The 21,099-nt window shown below is 41.2% G+C and overlaps 1 protein-coding gene across 2 annotated transcripts in view; it reads left to right on the top strand.

Moving 5' to 3' along the window:
• Positions 1–21,099, top strand: part of LOC126095167 (DNA topoisomerase 2-binding protein 1-A-like) — a 304,515-nt gene that overhangs the window by 189,072 nt on the left and 94,344 nt on the right. For both annotated transcript variants that reach the window (XM_049909903.1, XM_049909895.1), the window contains exon 14: positions 15,352–15,518. In XM_049909903.1, the coding sequence (XP_049765860.1) occupies positions 15,352–15,518 (167 nt within the window). The remainder of the gene's footprint in view (positions 1–15,351; positions 15,519–21,099) is intronic.

Raw genomic sequence — 21,099 nt, 5'->3', positions numbered from 1 at the left:
TATGCCCATTCAACTTCAGATAGGATCCTAATAGCAAAACTAATTACCTCGGGGTCAACTCCCTATTTGTGTCAGTGATTTAGAATAAACAAGCCCCCAGAACTTGCAAGGGCACGTCTGTACACAGACAAAAATCCTGGGTCATGACAGGATGATGGAAGATGTTGGTATTCAAAAAGAGCTTCTTTAATGTTGTGAAAATCAGTTTGGCATTGATTGGTCCATAACCAAGGGTGGTTGTCCCATAGAAGATTCAGTAGAGTGTCACTATTTAAAAGCTGCTGTGGTATAAATTCTCCGAAGAAAGATACTAATCCAAGATATCCCTCCAACTGTTTCTTATTTTGAAGTACAGGGCGGTATCTGATACCATCGAGCTACTTAGGGTGTGGAAGTGTGGCTTGAGGTGATATTATGTTACCAAGGAACGGTAGGGGTGGCAGACAGCGAAGTGCTGCAGATTAGACAGGGGAAAGGGGAGAGGTGAGGAGGGGGCCCTGGGCGGAAGTAGCGGATAAGGTGGGAAATAAAAAGACTGGATGTGATGGTGGAATGATGGCTGTGTAGTGCTGGAATGGGAACAGGGAAGAGGCTGGATGGGTGAGGACAGTGACTAACAAAGGTTGAGGCCAGGAGGGTTATGGGAACATAGGATGTACTGCAGGGAAAGTTCCCACCAGTGCAGTTCACCAAAGCTGGTGTTTATTGGCCACAGTTTGTCGGTGGCCTTCATGTTGACAAGTTGTTGGTTGTCATGCCTACACAGAATGCAGCACAGTGGTTGCAGCTTATCTTGTAGAGCACATGACTCATTTCACAGGTAGCCCTGGCTTTTATGGGATAGGCGATGTTCGTGACCAGACTAGTAGTAGTAGTAGTAGTAGTAGTAGTAGTAGTAGTACGTGGTGGTGGTGGTGGTGGTGGTGGTGGGATATATGGGACAGCTTTTGCATCTAGGTCTATTACTGGGTATGAACCATGAGGTAATGGATTGGGAACAGGGGCTGTGTAAGGACGGACGAGTACATTGTGTGTATTTGATGGATGGCGGAACATCACTTTGGGAGGGATGGGGAAGACAGTGGGCAGGACATTCGTCATTTCAGTTCACAATGAGAGGTAATCGAAACCCTGGCAGAGAATGTAATTCAGGTGCTCCAGTCCTGTGTGGTACTGAGTTGCGAGGGGGAATGCTCCTCTGTGGCCGTGTGGTGGGACTTTGGGAGGTGGTGGGAGACATTCTTGGCATTTACTTTACTATTTTCGACATTTTCAAAATTTTTTTTTTTTTTTTTTTTTTTTTTTTTTTTTTTTTTTTTCATATGCAGTACACAATTTTTGGGCCAAAATATAAATCAAGTAATTGTTTCCTTACCTCCAATTTGAAATATTCAAAGTTCTGGTAACTACTGATATATGAAACATGCAGTATATATTTTATCCCCTTTGCTGTATAATAAAATTTGTGCATCAGATTGCACAACAGAACAGAAAATAGTAACTTATCATGTGTCAAATCTATATTGTGGTCAGCTCTGTCACTACCAGAGGGTCCCACACTAGTTTCTAAATCTCTCTGTTTTCGTTCTATTTAATTTTTGATTGCTATAGACATTTCAATAACAGCAGTTGTAACTTGTTTGAAATTATCTTTTGTCTGTATTAACTCTTTCTTTGATGTTTTCACTTCATTGAATTGTATATCCTGTACTACTTTAACAGTAACTAGATGTTAAACTTTGTTTTCCAACTTGACTTCCATCCAATCTAAATGAACTCTAAAATCTTGTACATGTTCTGATGTTAATTCCATTCACTTTTCTAGTTTACCTCTTTCCACGTAATTGAGAACCCAAAGCAGTGTATCATCTCTAGTAGAAAATCTTTCATTCATCTTAGAAAATCTGTCTATTTGAGAAAATCTTTTGCCAGTTAGAGAATTTTTTGTTCATAAATTGCATAAATCTTCCGTGAAAACATTGTTCACCTACCTCCTCACACATAATAATTTTAAAAATGCACAGAAGTGGTAGTGACAAAGAAAGTATTAATATGAGCGATACCTTTAATGGAAAGTCCAGGATGGAATGTAACAATATTATGAAAAGGAAAGTTGCCACTCACTATACAGTGGAGATGCTGAGTCACAGATTGGCACAACAAAAAGACTTTCACAGATAAAGCTTTCGGCCCCTAAAAAAAAACCTCACTCACAGGTGCAAACACCACTCACTCACACATAACTGCAGTTGTATGTGTCAGTTGCATTTGCGCGTACACGTGTGTGTGTGTGTGTGTGTGTGTGTGTGTGTGTGTGTCATCTATTTTTGACGAAGGCTACGGTCCGAAAGCTTTATCTGTCCCAGTCTTTTTGTTTTGTTGTGCCTATCTGTGACTCAGCATCTCCGCTTAAGGTGAGTGGCAACTTTCCTTTTCATAATACTGTTAAGTGATACACTTGTTCTATCTAAATTCCTCATAAATTGATAAAATTCATCTGCCAGGTTTAATGTATAAATGCAGATAAAAAATCCTTTACAGAATAAATTGTATCTCATTCAAACAGAACCCAATGTGTTTTGATAAGGAAAACCTCACTTACGGTTTATACATGCAGCATTCTTTGCTCACTAGTAGGGGATGCGTGTGCTTAGTTGTTATTGTGAGCATGCTGCACTGACTGCCAGCTTGTTCTCAATATGTGGAACTATTCACTACAAACAATGGGTGCAGATTTCTGCTAGACAGTTGTAGCAAGCACATTGTGCTGTTTGTCATTGCTGTCTCAAACTACACTCCTGGAAATGGAAAAAAGAACACATTGACACCGGTGTGTCAGACCCACCATACTTGCTCCGGACACTGCGAGAGGGCTGTACAAGCAATGATCACACGCACGGCATAGCGGACACACCAGGAACCGCGGTGTTGGCCGTCGAATGGCGCTAGCTGCGTAGCATGTGTGCACCGCCGCCGTCAGTGTCAGCCAGTTTGCCGTGGCATACGGAGCTCCATCGCAGTCTTTAACACTGGTAGCATGCCGCGACAGCGTGGACGTGAACCGTATGTGCAGTTGACGGACTTTGAGCGAGGGCGTATAGTGGGCATGCGGGAGGCCGGGTGGACGTACCGCCGAATTGCTCAACACGTGGGGCGTGAGGTCTCCACAGTACATCGATGTTGTCACCAGTGGTCGGCGGAAGGTGCACGTGCCCGTCGACCTGGGACCGGACCGCAGCGACGCACGGATGCACGCCAAGACCGTAGGATCCTACGCAGTGCCATAGGGGACCGCACCGCCACTTCCCAGCAAATTAGGGACACTGTTGCTCCTGGGGTATCGGCGAGGACCATTCGCAACCGTCTCCATGAAGCTGGGCTACCGTCCCGCACACCGTTAGGCCGTCTTCCGCTCACGCCCCAACATCGTGCAGCCCGCCTCCAGTGGTGTCGCGACAGGCGTGAATGGAGGGACGAATGGAGACGTGTCGTCTTCAGCGATGAGAGTCGCTTCTGCCTTGCTGCCAATGATGGTCGTATGCGTGTTTGGCGCCATGCAGGTGAGCGCCACAATCAGGACTCCATACGACCGAGGCACACAGGGCCAACACCCGGCATCATGGTGTGGGGAGCGATCTCCTACACTGGCCGTACACCACTGGTGATCGTCGAGGGGACACTGAATAGTGCACGGTACATCCAAACCGTCATCGAACCCATCGTTCTACCATTCCTAGACCGGCAAGGGAACTTGCTGTTCCAACAGGACAATGCACGTCCGCATGTATCCCGTGCCACCCAACGTGCTCTAGAAGGTGTAAGTCAACTACCCTGGCCAGCAAGATCTCCGGATCTGTCCCCCATTGAGCAGGTTTGGGACTGGATGAAGCGTCGTCTCACGCGGTCTGCACGTCCAGCACGAACGCTGGTCCAACTGAGGCGCCAGGTGGAAATGGCATGGCAAGCCTGTAACACTACCGCCCTGTTGGACGTGCGTTATCTCAATAAAGCCTGTACTGTAATAAGTTCACGGGCTTCACCTTGTAAACAAGGATTTAGTACATAAGTTGACCGCGTGTACCTAATGGAAGCAATTCGGACTTATTCAGTCATTAACTACAGTGATGCGTCAAGCAAATGTAAAGTACAATTACGCGTTCGCATGGACAAGAAGTATACACAGTAGATACTACCAATGATTAATAATACGGTCGCCAGCCTAATTAGGCATTGAGTGAGTTTTTCCTTGTACAAGTATGTGCATGTACAAGTATAACAACACGTAGTAATGTTGCGTTTTATAGCAAAATTTAGAACCAGAAAGAATCTACTGAACTAAGGTTTTCTTCTTTTGTACTAATTTGTACGAGCTAAAATTACACAACACCACACAGCAGTGATTACTACGAGCTGCACTTTGTATATTGATCAGACTGAAATCGGGCATAGATTACCCTAGAATCAGCAATTTTGAAAACACACATACAATGTCACTATTAAAATTGGAAAAAACACTGATACACTTAGGTTTGATATAGAAATTAATTTTACTGTTCAATTCTGATCAGTACACTTCAGAATGTGCAAGAATGGGCAAGAAAAAGGGGGGGGGGGCCTGAAACTGTTATGGTCGTTATACTGAAACTAGTAAATCCTGAAGGCACATTAACACTCAAAATTATCAACCAATGGATTACTATTCTTTTGTCACGCTTCTGGATTAATTGACTAACATTCTTTCAGTCTCAAATGAATTAAATAACATTGCTAACTCAATTCAAAATTTATCTTTCAATTTGATCACACTGTTGTTCTTTACTAACATCTGCGTTAACAAACATGAATTTAAACGTCTTTATAGCATAGATTAGTTTGCAGATGATTTATTACTAACTGTAAACTTTCAATTCGGGATACTCGGGTTGCACAATACATGGTAAGGACCCTATTTAGGTCAGTGATAAGGATAAGTAACGGCTAAGGCAATTCTGGTAAAAGTCACGTTATTATTGAACAGTCAGAACAGTTTCAACACTGGTCCACACAGATACACTTCTAAAGATGAAATAAATGTTTGACCTGTGCACGTCGTTGCGGCGGATGGCGGGCAGCGAGATAGCGGGCAGCACAGCACACATACAAGCACGGCTAAGGCTCTCACAGTATCGGCACTTTCATTCTTCTTGGCGTCGTAATCTTTCCAGTTTTGTGCCTGAGAATATAGCCATGCCAAGTAGTCGTCGGAATCGGCCCATCCGAGGCTCTATGGAATCCACTTTTTCTAGATAGCCTCCTCGGTACAGTACATGTTCCTCTGACCGATGCTCAACTCCGACTGTGTTACTGAGCCCGTTGTGCCGAACCGCGCCAGTGTGCGTTTTCCCGCGCTCGCCTGCATCCACCTTTTCCCGCTCTCCTACAGGTAGGGTATTCACCACAGGTTTTCTACTACACATATCCTAATGCATTACCTACGTATGGACCAAGTGTTTAAATTACAATTTTCACATTTTACAATAGTTTTAACATTAAATACATTTCCTTTTGGTTATCAAATCGCTTGAAATCTAACATAAATAATAACATTCATTTCAAAAGTTGTGTACAGTTTCTTTAACATGACATGAAAAGGAAAAAAAATCCAAAATAATATTTACATTATTTTACATAAATTCAGAAAGAAACATTTATCTAAATGCATAAAGAAAAAAATTATTATAGGTACATTATTGTTACAAGCCGTTCCACAGGACTACATCCAGCATCTCTACGATCGTCTCCATGGGAGAATAGCAGCCTGCATTGCTGCGAAAGGTGGATATACACTGTACTAGTGCCGACATTGTGCATGCTCTGTTGCCTGTGTCTATGTGCCTGTGGTTCTGTCAGTGTGATCATGTGATGTATCTGACCCCAGAAACGTGTCAATAAAGTTTCCCCTTCCTGGGACAATGAATTCACGGTGTTCTTATTTCAATTTCCAGGAGTGTATATTTTCTGGAAAACAAGCTTCAAGCTTGTAACAAATACAGTATATCCAAAACTTATAGATGTATTGCCAATTTCCAGCTGTTGGTTCTTCATTGCCCAAGACTATTCAGATATAAAATAAATATTTATAAAAATCATGTTTGTATTTCTTAGTGACCATGAAATATCGCAGAATAAAGGTTGTTAGTGTTGGTGCTTCCTGTTGAATGCCATGATGAGTTCCTGTTTACATCTATTGCTGTCAAAAATTCACTCATACATAATATATAAATGCAACATTGTTTAGTAAGTTTAAGTTATGAAGCATTTGACAACTACCTGATGCATTAAGTAAGCATTAGTCTGACTTCTGAATGATGATGATTCTTAATCAGTGTAAATGTTACTTACATTTAACTCATAAACCACTATACCAAATTACTTATTTATCGCTTCTAAATAACCTGTCAGTTCAGCATAGAAAAGAACATTTAATCCTCTTCCAGTTTTATAATAAATTCCAGTTGGTCACAAAGATGTTCAGTTGTTTTTATGTTGCACAGTTGCTCAGTTTTAATCGCTGTAAATCGCTGTACTGTAGTGCTTTCACATGCAGCAGCATAGCGTGAATTTATGGAGTTCTTGCAGCATTGTTGCTATGCAAAAGTGGCAAAAAAACCTTTGAGCAGGAACGGAGTTGAAATTCCTAATTATCAACCATTCCCAGATAAAACCAAACTTCTTTCGTCCATGTATGCATCTAATTATGCAACTAGCTTTTGTGCCATATGTTACTATACCTAGTTAACTAAAGTACTGTATTTAATAGTTTTGGTAAAATCAAACAAGGGGTTTCGCTAGCTTTTATTTTATCTGTATGTATGTATATAATTTTATAATCAAATTAAGCAGAATAATGTTTTTGTTACAAAGATGTGTTGATACCATTGATAAGTTTTTGTACATGATGTAAATATGTAATATTTTATACTGTTCTGTACCCTCACAAGTCCAGTATCATGAATGTGATAGTACGGGTGGTAAATAAATAAAAATTAGGACGATGTATGTTTCCATCTTAACAAATCTCCCCTCCTGTCCGAATTTTTGAAGAACCCTACAACATTTGTCAAAGTGTAACTTCTTCACCTTTCCTCATAACATTCCTACAATTACTGCAAATCTGTTTCTCAGTATTTTTAAATAGTTCAAAAAACTCTTCTTTATTTATAATGAAGTAATGTTCTGCTATTTGCTAGCAAGAACTTGCACTTTTTTTTAACTCTTATTACATGATTGAGTAAAAGAATATGATATGAGCAAAAGTTAACAAGAGTGTCATTCTTTAGAACTTTTGTTTTCTTTTGATTTTTCCCCATCGGCTACATTGTGGTTGCACCTTCATTCCCTGTGGTTGCACCTTCATTCCCTGTGGTTGCACCTTCATTCCCTGTGGTTGCACCTTCATTCCCTGTGGTTGCACCTTCATTCCCTGTGGTTGCACCTTCATTCCCTGTGGCTGCCACACACCACACACAAGTACCTCAAATAAATAATAAAGTGCAAAATAAATACACTACTGGCCAATAAAATTGTTATACCAAAAAGAAATGCAGATGATGAATGGGTATTCATTGGACAAATGTATTATACTAGAACTGACATGTGATTACATTTTCACGCAATTTGGGTGCATAGATCCTGAGAAATCAGTACCCAGAACAACCACCTCTGGCCATAATAACAGCCTTGATACACCTGGGCATTGAGTCAAACAGAGGTTGGATGGCGTGTACAGGTACGGCTGCCCTTGCAGCTTAACACGATACCACAGTTCATCAAGAGTAGTGACTGGCGTAGTGTGACAACACAATTTACTGCAGACTTCCTAAACTACCTGTGATGCAATATGTATCAGATATTAAGCTAATAAGAACAGATTTAATGGTGTCAAGTGAATGTTTAAGTGGTTTGAAGGGAAATGTGGGAAAAGTTCACAAGAATACACTGCTTCCATCGGTTTGACACTGGAATTAGGTGAACAGCAAGTGGCCGTAGCACATGCCGAAAACTCTGTTATGGTCAGGCAGGTTGTGCAGTACTGTGTTGCAATCAGGTGGCCAGAAAACAACTGTAGCTAAAGTCAAAATGGCACTGCTGTTAGACTGGCTTAGTGCGGTACCTCACAGCTCCCAACACTGGCGCAAAATCTCACTCCAAATGCCAATTAAAAATGGAATGGATAACATTTGTGCTACCTGAGAACTTTGTCATGCGCTGCTTAAATCAGTTCTTGTGTGAGATCAGTTGTGTGAGAGTGATGATACTCAATTAACTATGTATTTCTCTGAATTTTTATCTTAAATCTCTGCAATGACCAGTAAACAAAATTACTGTTATGCCAGACAAGTCGCCCAACTATTGATACGTAGTGCTGCCCCTATGAAGCTGGGTCAGGTCGCTAGTGTAAATATAAACAAGTGTGTAAGATAAATACAGTGGTTGTTCAGTATGTATTCTTGAAATCAGTAAAAAATAATGATTAGATTAGTTGGCACCACTATCCATATTAATTGTGTTTTATTTTTGATCTTATTGCAATTTCTCTGAAGTAGCTATAAAATAGTGATGGTATTTATAACTCTTATAGAATACATGGAAAAGGAGGTGGTTTTGGCAGCTTCTGATTTGTTTCATTATCCGGATCGCACAAAAATGACAGTATATTATGTTTCTCAGTCATAATCCAAAAAAAGTTTAATACCTGAATCACTAAATAGAGTAAAGTTAAAACGATGAAATTAAACATTTCCGGAAGGAGTTATGGAATAGTACAATGAAGCTAAAATTTCTGTAATCATCATGTGGGATGGCTGTGATCTCCACACATCTCATTTACGCAGGACAGGAAAATATTCACACTAGGTTGTGAGTGGTTGGTGTTTCTAAAGAACACCAATTCGTGTAATGTTTGAATGCTGTCCATATGTCCAGATGCCCTATGTCAGAGCAAAGGCATTAACAAAGAGAAATAGGCAAAGAGACAAATAAAAGGTTATGTTTAATAGACTAACAGACTGAACAGTGACTTTTTTTACCTTGAAAAATAAAAAGCAAAAATATTTAGTTAGTGGAGGCACAAATGTCAGGATAACCAATCAGCAGCCTGGAGCCATCAGATATACTTGAGATTGACAATATGATGCTTAGTGTAGTAGATATTGATTCTATATTGCTTTAATTGTTTTCTAATAAAATTTAGGACAGATAACATAATACTGTATTTATGCAACTATAAGACAAGATTTTTACCCAAATTCATTATTCGAAAAATACTGGGTCATCTTATATGTGCAGATTAAACTATTTCTGCTCAGATCAACATTTCTCATAATTCAATAGATTAACATAGGTGTTGCCTTACATTGACAGATAAAGCATTGTTTATCGATGTTTTGTACAAATTTATTTTGATGAATTCCGAAGTTATGGGTTGGCAAACAGTGCTTTCATTTGAAACTCCAGGTAGAAATATCTACAATGTAGGAAACAACAGATTGCTACTTACCATACAGAAGACGCGTCAAGTTGCAGACAGGCACAATTACAAGACACTCATATACAGCTTTTGGCCATAGTCTTGATCAATAAAAACACACACACACACACACACACACACACACACACACACACACACACACACACACACACACACACCTCATGCACACATAGTAGTGTATGGGTGGGGAGAGAGATGAACACAGTCTGGTGCAGTGTGCAGGGACTAGACTCCAACAGGCGAGGTGTCAGGAGGTTGTGGGGCAGGGAGGTGGGGAAAAAGGAACAAAAAATGAGAGGAGTGGGAAAGACAGGTAGATACATTGACAGAAGGCTGCAAATAAACAGGGTGGGAGACAGGAATGGGGAGGAGATGATAGGACATAGGGGGTGCAAACTGTTGGGTGGAGGGTGTGGAGATAGTATGTTACCGTAGGTTGAGGTCAGGATGATTACGGGAGCAGAGAATGTGTTGTAAGGATAACTCCCATATGTGCAATTCAGAAAAGCTGGTGGTGGATTGAGGGATCCAGATGGTGTGGGTAGTAAAGCAGCCATTGAAATGAAGTGTGTTATGTTCCACTGTATGTTTTGCTACAGGGTGGCCTACTTTGCTCTTGGCCACATAAAAAGCTGTGCAATAATAGTAGCAGAGTTGGTAAATGACATGGCTGCTTCAAGTGGCCAGGTTCCTGATGAGGTAGAATAAACCCAGGATAAGACTGGAATAGGGAGTGCTGGGTAGTTGGAGTGGGCAGGTTTCACACCTGGGTCTACCACAGGGACATAATCCTTGCGGCAAGGGGTTGGGAGTGAGAGTGGCATAGGAATGGACTAGGATGTTGTGGAGGTTGGGTGGGTGAAGGAACACCAGTTTTAGATGGGATGGGATGTATCTCGGGTAGGATGTCCCTCATTTAAGAGCACTATGATAGGTAATCAAAGCTTTGGTGAAGGAAGTGGTTGTTGTTTCAGTCCATGGTGGTACTGAACAATGAAAGGAACACTGCTTTGTGGCTGGCTCTTGAGGTTGGTGGGCTTTTGGGGTTGTGAGGGGAAATGGCATGGGATATCTGTTTGCAGACCAGAGGTGTGGGGGTTTGTGCCTGCCTGTGAAGGCCTTTGTGAGACCCTCAGTATACTGAGCAAGTGAGTTTTTGTCACTGCAGGTATGCTGTCCACAGGTAGCCAGCCTATATGGAAGGGATTTTTCAGTCTGAAATGGATGACAGCTGCCAAAAAGAAGCCACTTGGTGGGTTTAATGTGGACAGAGGTGCAGATGCAGCCATCAGAGGGGAGGTGGTCAACATCTAAGAAGGTGGCATGCTGGGTTGAGGTGGACCATGTGAAGCAGATGAGAGAGCAGGTGTTGAGGTTGTGAAGGAATGAAAGTAGGATCTCTTAGCCCCTAGGTCCAGATCATGAAGATACCACGAATAAACCTGAACCAGACAAGGGATTAGTTGTTTTGTAAGGCTAGGAAGGTCTCATCCAGACGGCCTCTAAGAACACTGGCAAAGAAGAGTGCCATGCAGTTGCCATGGCTGCACTGTGGATTTGTTTATATACCTTCCCTTCCAATGAGAAGTAGTTGTGGGATAGGATTAAGTTAGTAAAGTGAATGAGGTGTTGGGTTTGGAACATAAAGGATGCTGGGGAAAGGTAGTGTGGAATAGCGGTAAGACCATGGGCCTGGGGGATGTTGGTGTATAGGGAGGTGGCATCAGCAGTGACAAGTAGGGATCTCCATCACGCATTGCCACCCCAGACTAGAACAAGTGGACCACGTCCTTCGCTAAGGCTTTGATTACCTATCATCCTGCTCTGAAATGAGTCATCCTACCTGAGATTTTTCTCACCCCTCCTAAAGTGATGTTTTGTGCCCACCCAACCCCCACAACATCATAGTCCGTCACTACACCACAACCAATCCCAACCCCCTTGCCACAAGGATCATATCCCTGTGGAAGACCCAGGTACCAGATCTACCCTATCCACTGACCCAGCACTTTCTACTCCAGTATTGTTACAGGTTTATCCTACCCCACCAGATGTCATGACATCTGTGAAAACAGCCATTTCATTTACCAGTTCTGCTGCAGTCATTGCACAGCTTTTTGTATTGGTATGACTACCAACCACTGTCCACCAGGATGAAAGGCCACCACTAGACTGTGACCAAGAACAAACTAGACAGTCCTGTGGCACAACGTGCTGCTGAACATAACACACTTAATTTCAATGGCTGCTACACTACCCAAGCCATATGGATCCTTCCCTCCACAATCAGCCTTTCTGAACTGAGCAGATGTGAGGTACTCTTACAACACATTCTCTGCTCCTGTAATTATCCTGATTTCAATCTATGGTAACATCCTGCCCCCACACCTCCAGCTAATAGTTTCCATCCCCTCTGTCCTATCATCTCCTCCCTATTCTCATCTCCCACCTTGTGTATTTGCAGCCCTCTGCTGACGCATATGCTCACCTTTCCCCACTCCTCTCTTTTTTGCTCCTTTTTTCCCCACCTCCCTGTCCCACAACCTTTTGATGCTTTTCATGTTGGGAGTCTAGTCCCTACACACTCCACCAGACAGCATTCGTCTCTCTCCCTACCAGTACACTACTATCTCATCCCCTTCCCCACCCTCTCGAGATTGCTGTGTGCATGCAGCGTGACGTAGCATTCCGGCTTGAGATACTGGAGTTGACGGTTGTGTGTGCATGAGTTGTGCTGGTTTTTTTTTTTTTTTTTTTTTTTTTTTTTTTTTTTTTTTTTTTTTTGTGTGTGTGTGTGTGTTTTACTGACGGAGGCTATGGCCGATTGCTATTTGTGAGTATCTTTTAATTGCGCCAGTCTGCAACTTGATGTGTCTTCTGTATGGTAAGTAGCAATTTGTATCTTCCTACATTGTTAATTCTTTCATTTGAATAGCCTTGAGATTTTACGTTATGCCGAAACTCTCGATACAATATCGACCTTGCTCGAACGACGACGTGACATTTGACTTGGAGCTCTAGTGCACTGTGCAACGGATACACAAGAAATTGTGAACTAGCCACTACAGCAGTCTAATGCTCTGCTTAAAAATTGATGATTTCATGAAATATAGGAGGAAATAGCATTAGATTCTCTCAACTTACAAACATTTGTTATATTTGGACAGTTCTGCATTATAAGTTCTGGTTCACGTGTGGATGTTGTATAAATACCCTACAATTATGCTGCTTTTTAAGTAAAGGTAACATTCAGAGGCGAAAATCTTGTCCTTCAGGAACAATAGCTTGATCCTAAACTCAAGTCAGTATTCTATTTGGTTGTGAAAAACTGTAAAGATTTAACAAGTAAGTTGAAAATGAGAAATTCAGTTTCGTTTTGCTATTAGAATATTGGGGAAAAATGTCACCAGCTATTAATCAGCTTTAGAGCAAGATGGTGATATTAAGATGAAACAAGGAAGAAACAAGGAAGAAAATTAAGCCAGAATTAAATGCCTGACAAACAAAATAAAGCACATTAAAACAGACTGCAATTGTTATCGCAAGAATAAACAGCAGTGGAAAAGCCTGTTGTGGAAATAGTACCAACAGACATCACCAGATTGCAGGTCAAGCGAAAGTTCAAGAATTCCACTGAATCATGATTGTGATCTTTTATTTATGTATTAATTGCTGCTTTTATGTATGACATGTACCGTAGAAATTACTGCAGTCCGTGTTTCACTGTACAGCACCACAGACAGATTGTAGGGGTGGGGGGGAGACAGTGACACCAGTTTGGCTGAGATCTACTGGGTTGCAGGGTAGGTAGTGGTGAGCAGGCAGCAAATTTCATGTTGGTGACCATGGAAATCTATACTGCGTGCTTTGGTTTTTTATGAACTTCTGTGATGTTTAAACCCCGGTTTGCCTTCATCCATTTGTACTCAGAATTAAATTGGCTTTAAAATTGGACAAATACTCAAAAATAGCATACAATTTTGTAAGAGATGTTAAAAGTCTAGATTGAGGTCAGTGGCATACTTTGTGCAGCAGTGTTCTCGACACTGAGGTATGAAAGGAACAGCAGGGGGTATGTCAACTGCTGGTTCTTCATAGTCAATGAGAGAGCAGTGGACAGACATTCTTATGTGAGTATAGAAGAGAGATCTGGTGTGTTTTTTATCAGCACAGTCTAACTAAACAAAAAAGGAAGTAAAGATAAAAATGATAAAAATGTAAAATTTCTTTTCATCTGTTTTATTACTCCTTGTGTTATTGGAATGTAGACAGTGAATAAATGGCCAAAGTTTAGGATGTTGCAATTTTACTTTTTAAACAGATACCTTATGTCAGTATAAGTTTTTAATTTTAATTAGATGGAATTTGTTAAAGAATTTTTTTTTCTCGAGGAGCATCTTGAAAAAGAGGGTTGTCTTATATTCAGGATTGTCTTATACTCAGGTAAACATGATATGTAGGAGATAGTTGAGGCTCTCTGTGACATGGTTAGAAACCTATATGTACTGTGTGGTGACATGAGTGTAGTTTCGGAAATAAATAGATGTAAATAGAAATATGTCCCACAGTAAAAGTGAGGTAGTACCAAACTACATAAAACTTATTGTTGTAGGATTGCAGTGTCAGTTTTAGTTACTGTGGCATAAGGCTGTGACTGGGCCATTGGCCTGACTGCACGTGGAACTCAGTCTTTCTTCCCCACAGCAGTGGGAGAGGGACATTTTCAGACCCTCAGACCCATCACTCCACTCACGTTCTATAACTAAAAAAAGTCACCAGTACTCATTTGATAGCAGGTTAAGTGGACCTGAGCCATCCTGGAAGGACTGGAATAAAGAAAAATCCACACCTTTATCTGGGATTGAGCTGTGGACCTCCAGGGTCGGAGTCTAATGCTCTACACTCTAGTCCACTAATATCACTTTTAGTTATTAAATGACGGGTGACAGGAAGGGCATGTATCCACAGAGTTAAATAATATGAATTACTCAGTGATCTGTCCCTGGTAGGTGCACATGTTAATGCCATCACTTCCAGGATGGGAGGTATGCTGCTCCTGGATTGAATCTGCCTGGAGGGTTGACAATGGGTCAGTGGGCCAGCCAGCCTGGATGGGCTTTTAGGTGATTTCCCACAGCGCAGTTGGTGAAAACCGGGCTGGTTTGCACATTCCGTCTCAGATACTCACTACATGAACATTTAGAACACATTGTCACAGTTACACACAGAATTTATTATGCGCGCAGACAGCTTGGGTACACTGCTCCTGTTGTTGGGGGCGAATAGGATACTGATGATCTCAGCTGTTGGGCCTCCTTAAACAATTAATCAGATAACATTTTGTAATAATGGAAGTAAAAAATATAAAAAGTCAGCTTGAGTTTATATACAAGGTGTGTTAAATTTTGACTTTTTGTTGCACTTCCATCTTGTCATAAAGTTCTTGTTTTGAATATATCTGTATGGAGCAGTGATTGGTTAGTAAATTGGCATCTTTTTAAGAAATTTTATGGAGGCATCGCACAGTTACCTTTACTCTACAACTCAGACTTTGTAGTGAAAGCTGAGAACAATAATCTTCCTCTTCTAATCTGAGAAGAGGTATGGGTGCTCTGCTGTGCAGGAATGACTTTTAATACCTTTGTCCATTACAGGCATAGTCTTTCTAAAACTAGTGTTATTACTGTAGTAATGTTAAAAAGAACTTGGCAATTGTTGTTAATTTTTATTTTGTGCCTTTTGCAACTAACTCAGTATAGTTACTACCATATATGGTAGTGCTTTCCAGTTGACTCTCATGAAATATCTTGTCAAACTTCCAGGAAGATTGCTATGAATGTGGAGAACTAGTACCTGTGAATTATTATCATCAGCCTGTATCATTAGATACAAGCACCAAACCATTAAAAAATTGTGTGATAGCTCTGAGTACATATGCTGGCAAAGAAAGAGAGTTCATCACTTCTGTTGCAGAACTTCTGGGGGCCAGGTAATTGAATGAAAGTGATATTTCATTTCTGTCATTATAACATTTGGTGGTGCCAGTCACGATTTTTTGTATGTTTAACTTTCCTTGTATGGGTCCCAATTTGAGAGAGAGAGAGTACCCATTGCAGATTAAGAGTTTTATTTAGTTTTGTTACAAGTTAAACCTGATACTGTGTGTGTGTGTGTGTGTGTGTGTGTGTGTGTGTGTGTGTGTTTGTGTGTGTGTGTGTGTGTGTGTGAGAGAGAGAGAGAGAGAGAGAGAGAGAGAGAGAGAGAGAGAGCTGTTGTTTTGTTCTGGGGGATGTCATTGTAATGTAGTAGGGAAAAAAAACCTCTGCCAATGGAATTTTTATCAAAATACATTGTGTGTTGTCTTTTTCAACTGTGTTTAGGCCTTTTTCCTGCATTCAGTTATTTTTATGTATCTTCTGGTTCCATAATGTTACATTTTCCGGTACCCAAAGATTACACGTCTAATTTTATTTTCATCCCTAATTTTTGTCTATCTCCCCATAAATTTTCTTCAATATTTGTTCTTCTGATAGAGGTCTGGATTCCTTGAATCCTTGTGATGTGCAGCCCTCCTCTTTACTTTTTTCCTGGTGGCTCACAGTCCATAATTTGCTGTGGTAATCTCTCTTTTGACATCCTTTTTATATGTCCATAACATAACAGTTGTTTTTCTTATGTAAAATCTGCAATTGAATTTGTAATATTCATTTTCTTCCTGATTACTTCATTTCTGATTCTTTCTTGCCTAGATATCCCTGCAGACCACCTCCAAAAGTCCCATCTCTGTTGCCATCAACCTTTTTACTATTTGCGATTTAACTGTCCATACTTCCTTCTGATCCATATGTCATAATGCTTCTGATAATTGTGAAGCTCTTTTTTTTCCCACAAAATACCATTTACTTTTCCAATAGTAAACTTGCTAGCATTTATTCTTTAGTTAACTTCCTTGTCTTGTTTTCCATATTGTGTGATATTGACTCCTAGATATTTGTACTCTTCAGTGTGTTTAAAAGTTCCATTCCTTCTTCCAGTGTCAGTTCTTGATTTGGGTCACCTTTCACAGTAATGCAAGTAATATAGGATATATATTGTTTTTTTGTTTCACTTTAAATAAAGTATCTTTGGTGGTCACTGTAACAATATGGTTTTTCCTACAAATCTGTTAATCAGTGCTGTAAACATGATTGAAAATATTGCTGTTATAGTATTATACTGCTCAGTATTAGTAATTTAAAACATAAGAACTGTATATGATCTTGGCAACAAATTTGACAGATTTGTAAGGAAGAAAAAAAAAAAAAATTTCTCTCGTGTGTGCGCATTCTCTGGTGTGTGCGCATTCTCTAGTGGGCAGAGCTAGTGAACCTTTGTACGTCCACATACCATTTTTTTTAAAGAAATGTTTAATACAGTCCTGCCATCCCATCAAACTAATTGTAGAACTAAATTTTTATACCACTTATTCCCCTTCTTTTTTCCTTGCTATTTTTGCTTGTTAGACATAATGCATGCATTACGGTATATTGATAATTTTTACTTATGGACCGTGTTTTTCAGTTGCTGTCAGACGGTCCATAAGTAAAAATTATCAATATACCGTAATATTACACGCAACTGAGGAAGACAAGACTACAAAAGTTGAAGATGATAATGCATGCATATTTTGAAATTTAATATTGCAAAAAAAATTGGACTCCACTGATTACTGAAAAAAACTGAATGATTCCAATTTAATATTCTTTATTTGCAACCAGACATAGGCCTTTTATACAGCAATCGTAAAATAAACATCCGAAGTTTATCTAAAGGAAAGAAAAATTAATATGATTTCTTCTGTTGCAAATTTGATGCTAAATAATTTATATTAAGTGCAAACTTGATAACATTGAGCAGAATGTGAGCTGAACTAGTTATTGATCACATGATTTCTTAGTGAGTCTATAATGTCGTTCATTTCAGAAAATAATGGCTACTGGTGCAGGTTGATGAAAATATTGTCAAGCTAGCAAATGCTAGCATCTGTAGACAGCTATTTGTGTGTGGAATTTAATTCCACATTTTGTAATTTTAATGTTTGTTCATATTACCTGAGAGTCTTTCCAATTTGTTTACTTCCAATTCTTTTCCTGTTTTGATAAGTTTTTAAGTCCATATTGAACTAGACTGGAAATCAATCAGCTGCATTTTAGTTTCTTCAGTCTCCAAACATTCTAGTTTAGACAATTTCAGTTTATCCAGTGAAATCGTATCTGTGTATATAATAGATTGTTGTGTTTTTGAAAAATCTTTGAACTGAGAAAATTTCAATGAAAATTCTTTAATTAAACAATGCATTATCAAAGAAAATTCCTTCATAACTGTCTTGGTCTGGCTTTTCGTGTGAACCCAAATTGCTGGCAACTTTATTTAGAAAATACTTGTAGTTTTTGTGACCAATATCATTATTAAAAACTTACGATTTAGTTTATAGTAGCAGTAAGTTTGTTATTTGTGCCCTGAAGCTGTGCACTCAAGTCATTGAAAAGATGGCATCTGTCCATACAGTATATTAATTTTGTAAGCCATGTAAAGGAAACAAAAGAAAAATTTGGAGTAGGTATTAAAATCCATGGAGAAGAAATAAAAATGTTGAGGTTCGCCGATGACATTGTAATTCTGTCAGAGACAGCAAAGGACTTGGAAGAGCAGTTGAACGGAATGGACAGTGTCTTGAAAGAAGGATATAAGATGAACATCAACAAAAGCAAAACAAGGATATTGGAATGTAGTCGAATTAAGTCGTGTGATGCTGAGGGAATTAGATTAGGAAATGAGACACTTAAAGTAGTAAAGGAGTTTTGCTATTTGAGGAGCAAATTAACTGATGATGGTCGAAGTAGAGAGGATATAAAATGTAGACTGGCAATGTCAAGGAAAGCGTTTCTGAAGAAGAGAAATTTGTTAACATTGAGTATAGATTTAAGTGTCAGGAAGTCGTTTCTGAAAGTATTTGTATGGAGTGTAGCCATGTATGGAAATGAAACATGGACGGTAAATAGTTTGGACAAGAAGAGAATAGAAGCTTTCGAAATGTGGTGCTACAGAAGAATGCTGAAGATTAGATGGGTAGATCACATAACTAATGAGGAGGAATTGAATAGAATTGGGGAGAAGAGGAGCTTGTGGCACAACTTGACCAGAAGAAGGGATCGGTTGGTAGGACATGTTCTGAGGCATCAACGGATCACCAATTATAGTACTGGAGGGCAGCGTGGAGGGTAAAAATCGTAGAGGGAGACCAAGAGATGAATTCACTAAGCAGTTTTATAAGGATGTAGGCTGCAGTAGGTACTGGGAGATGAAGGAGCTTGCACAGGATAGAGTAGCATGGAGAGCTGCATCAAACCAGTCTCAGGACTGAAGACCACAACAACAAATGTGGTCTTCCCTGAATGTATTTCTGACCAAAAAGCAATTCTGGTAGCTGGAGTCCAAAGTTTTTGTTAATCATGCCTTTGTGTTCTTGGGAAAATATTTCCATACCAGTTTTCATCCCCTCACAGATATCCCCCTGTGGGTCAGGGGGTTAGAATAGGCCCGAGGTATTCCTGCCTGTCGTAAGAGGCGACTGAAAGGAGTCTCACACGTTTCGGCCTTCATATGATGGTCCTCTGTACGGTTTGACCTCCATTCTTCAAAATTTTCCCAAAGAGCGAGCCAATTGGGGAAGGGCACCTTACATGGTGCATTGTGTCCATCGTGCGTTGAGATCTTTAGCTCACTTTCTCGTCGCCGCCATGTACCCTGTTGGTTGTAGCCCCTGACCACACAGGGATCACTCTGCTGATGCCTGCGCCGTTAACTCCCCACGTATGCCGAGGGATAGATGCCCATACGTCTGGGGCATCGGGTTCCCGGCAATGGCCATCCTGCCAGGTGGCCTTTGCTGTGGCTGTGCGGTGCACGTGGAGAGGCCCCCTGATCAGAGCAGGTGGCATCAGGGCAGATGACACGCGATGAAGCTAGTTCATCATCTCGTGCTGGTGGTGAAACACTAGCTGTCTCTAAGTATTCACGAGCTCAATTCAGTGCACAGAAGTATAATCCCAAATCGTCCCCCAACCCCCACTCCTCACCCTCCTGGCCACACCCTGGGAGGAACGTCAGGCTAAGGATGGCAGCGGATCTTATTTGCCCCGGTACCTCGTATGTTCGAGAGCTGATGGGAAATCTTTCGTGATAATGAAGCCTCAGTTTTTTGTTGAGCATTTAGAGGACAAGTTTGGGGAGGTGGAGGGCTTGTCCAAAATGAGATCTGGATCAGTCTGATCAAAACAGCATCCTCTGCCCAGCACAGGCGTTACTCGCTTGTGACGAGCTGTGGGATGTTTCTGTAACCATCGTGCCCCATAAAAGCTTAAATATGGTCCAGAGTATCATATTTCACAGGGACCTTCTTTTGCAGTCTGATCACGAGCTGCGTGCCAATTTAGAGCGGCGAGGTGTACATTTCTTCCGGTCCGAGGGATAATAAGGTCACCACCGGTGCCTTCGTCTCGGCTTTCAAGGGTGATACAGTGCCCGAGAATGTCAAGATAATGGTCTACCGCTGTGACACAAAGCCCTATATCCCTCCCCCGATGCGGTGCTGTAAGTGCCGGAAGTTCGGCCGTATGTTTTCCTGCTGTACTTCCGACGTCACGTGGCGAGATTGTGGACGCCCGTCACATCCCGATACTCGATGTGCCCTGCCTCCCATCTGGTCAACTGCGGAGAGCACTATTCACCTTGTTTGCCAGACTGCAGGATTCTCCAGAAAGAAAGGAAAATCGTGGAGTAAAAGTCCCTGGACCAACTGACCTCCTCTGAGGCTAAGAGAAAATTTGAACACCTGCATCCTGTGCTTATGTCATTGTCTTATGCCTCTGCTACAACAGTCCCGGCAACCCCAGTCACCTCTCTGAGCTGGAAGACTACACCTGCCCCCTTGATGGTGAGGGGGCACTTCCCTCCCTGTTGCTCCTGCACCACCTACCTCGGCAGCAACACCCCCAAACCATCGGGGCCATCCGTCCCCACTTCTGAGCCGGAGAAGCAAAAGTCTTCTTCGGCTTCTCTCGCTAGGTAGGGGTCCCGGGTCACTCCCTTCCCAGGTGTCTACTGGTGGGAAAAATGACACCCACCAGTGGCTGAAGAGCTCAAAAGCAGCCGGTCGTAGTGCTTCGTGCTCATTCTCAGTCCCGGAGACTGAGCCAGTGAAGTCCTCCGAGCCGTGGAAACCCGAGGAGCAGAGAGAGAAATCCAAAAAGAAAACTCCTAAGACCGAGAAAATTGCACCGGTACCCACACCACCGCTACCTTCGAGCTCTGTGTCTGAGGATGCGGTGGAGATTTTGTCATCTGCTGAGGACCTAGATCTCACCAGACCCTGAGACTAAATGGATATAGACTGCTCAGGCAATAAGTCGGTGGTAGCAAGTGACTCCAAGGCATAAACTACATCATTGAATGTTACATGCCTTCCCAGTCTCACAATGACGTCATTGCGGCAGTTTTTCCCACCGCCTGTCTGAGCTACAGCAACTGTT

Source organism: Schistocerca cancellata, chromosome 1, assembly GCF_023864275.1.
Source record: "Schistocerca cancellata isolate TAMUIC-IGC-003103 chromosome 1, iqSchCanc2.1, whole genome shotgun sequence".
Lineage (NCBI taxonomy): Eukaryota > Metazoa > Arthropoda > Insecta > Orthoptera > Acrididae > Schistocerca > Schistocerca cancellata.
Note: the sequence above shows the minus strand (reverse complement) of the source record. Positions and strands in the feature narration are given on the sequence as shown.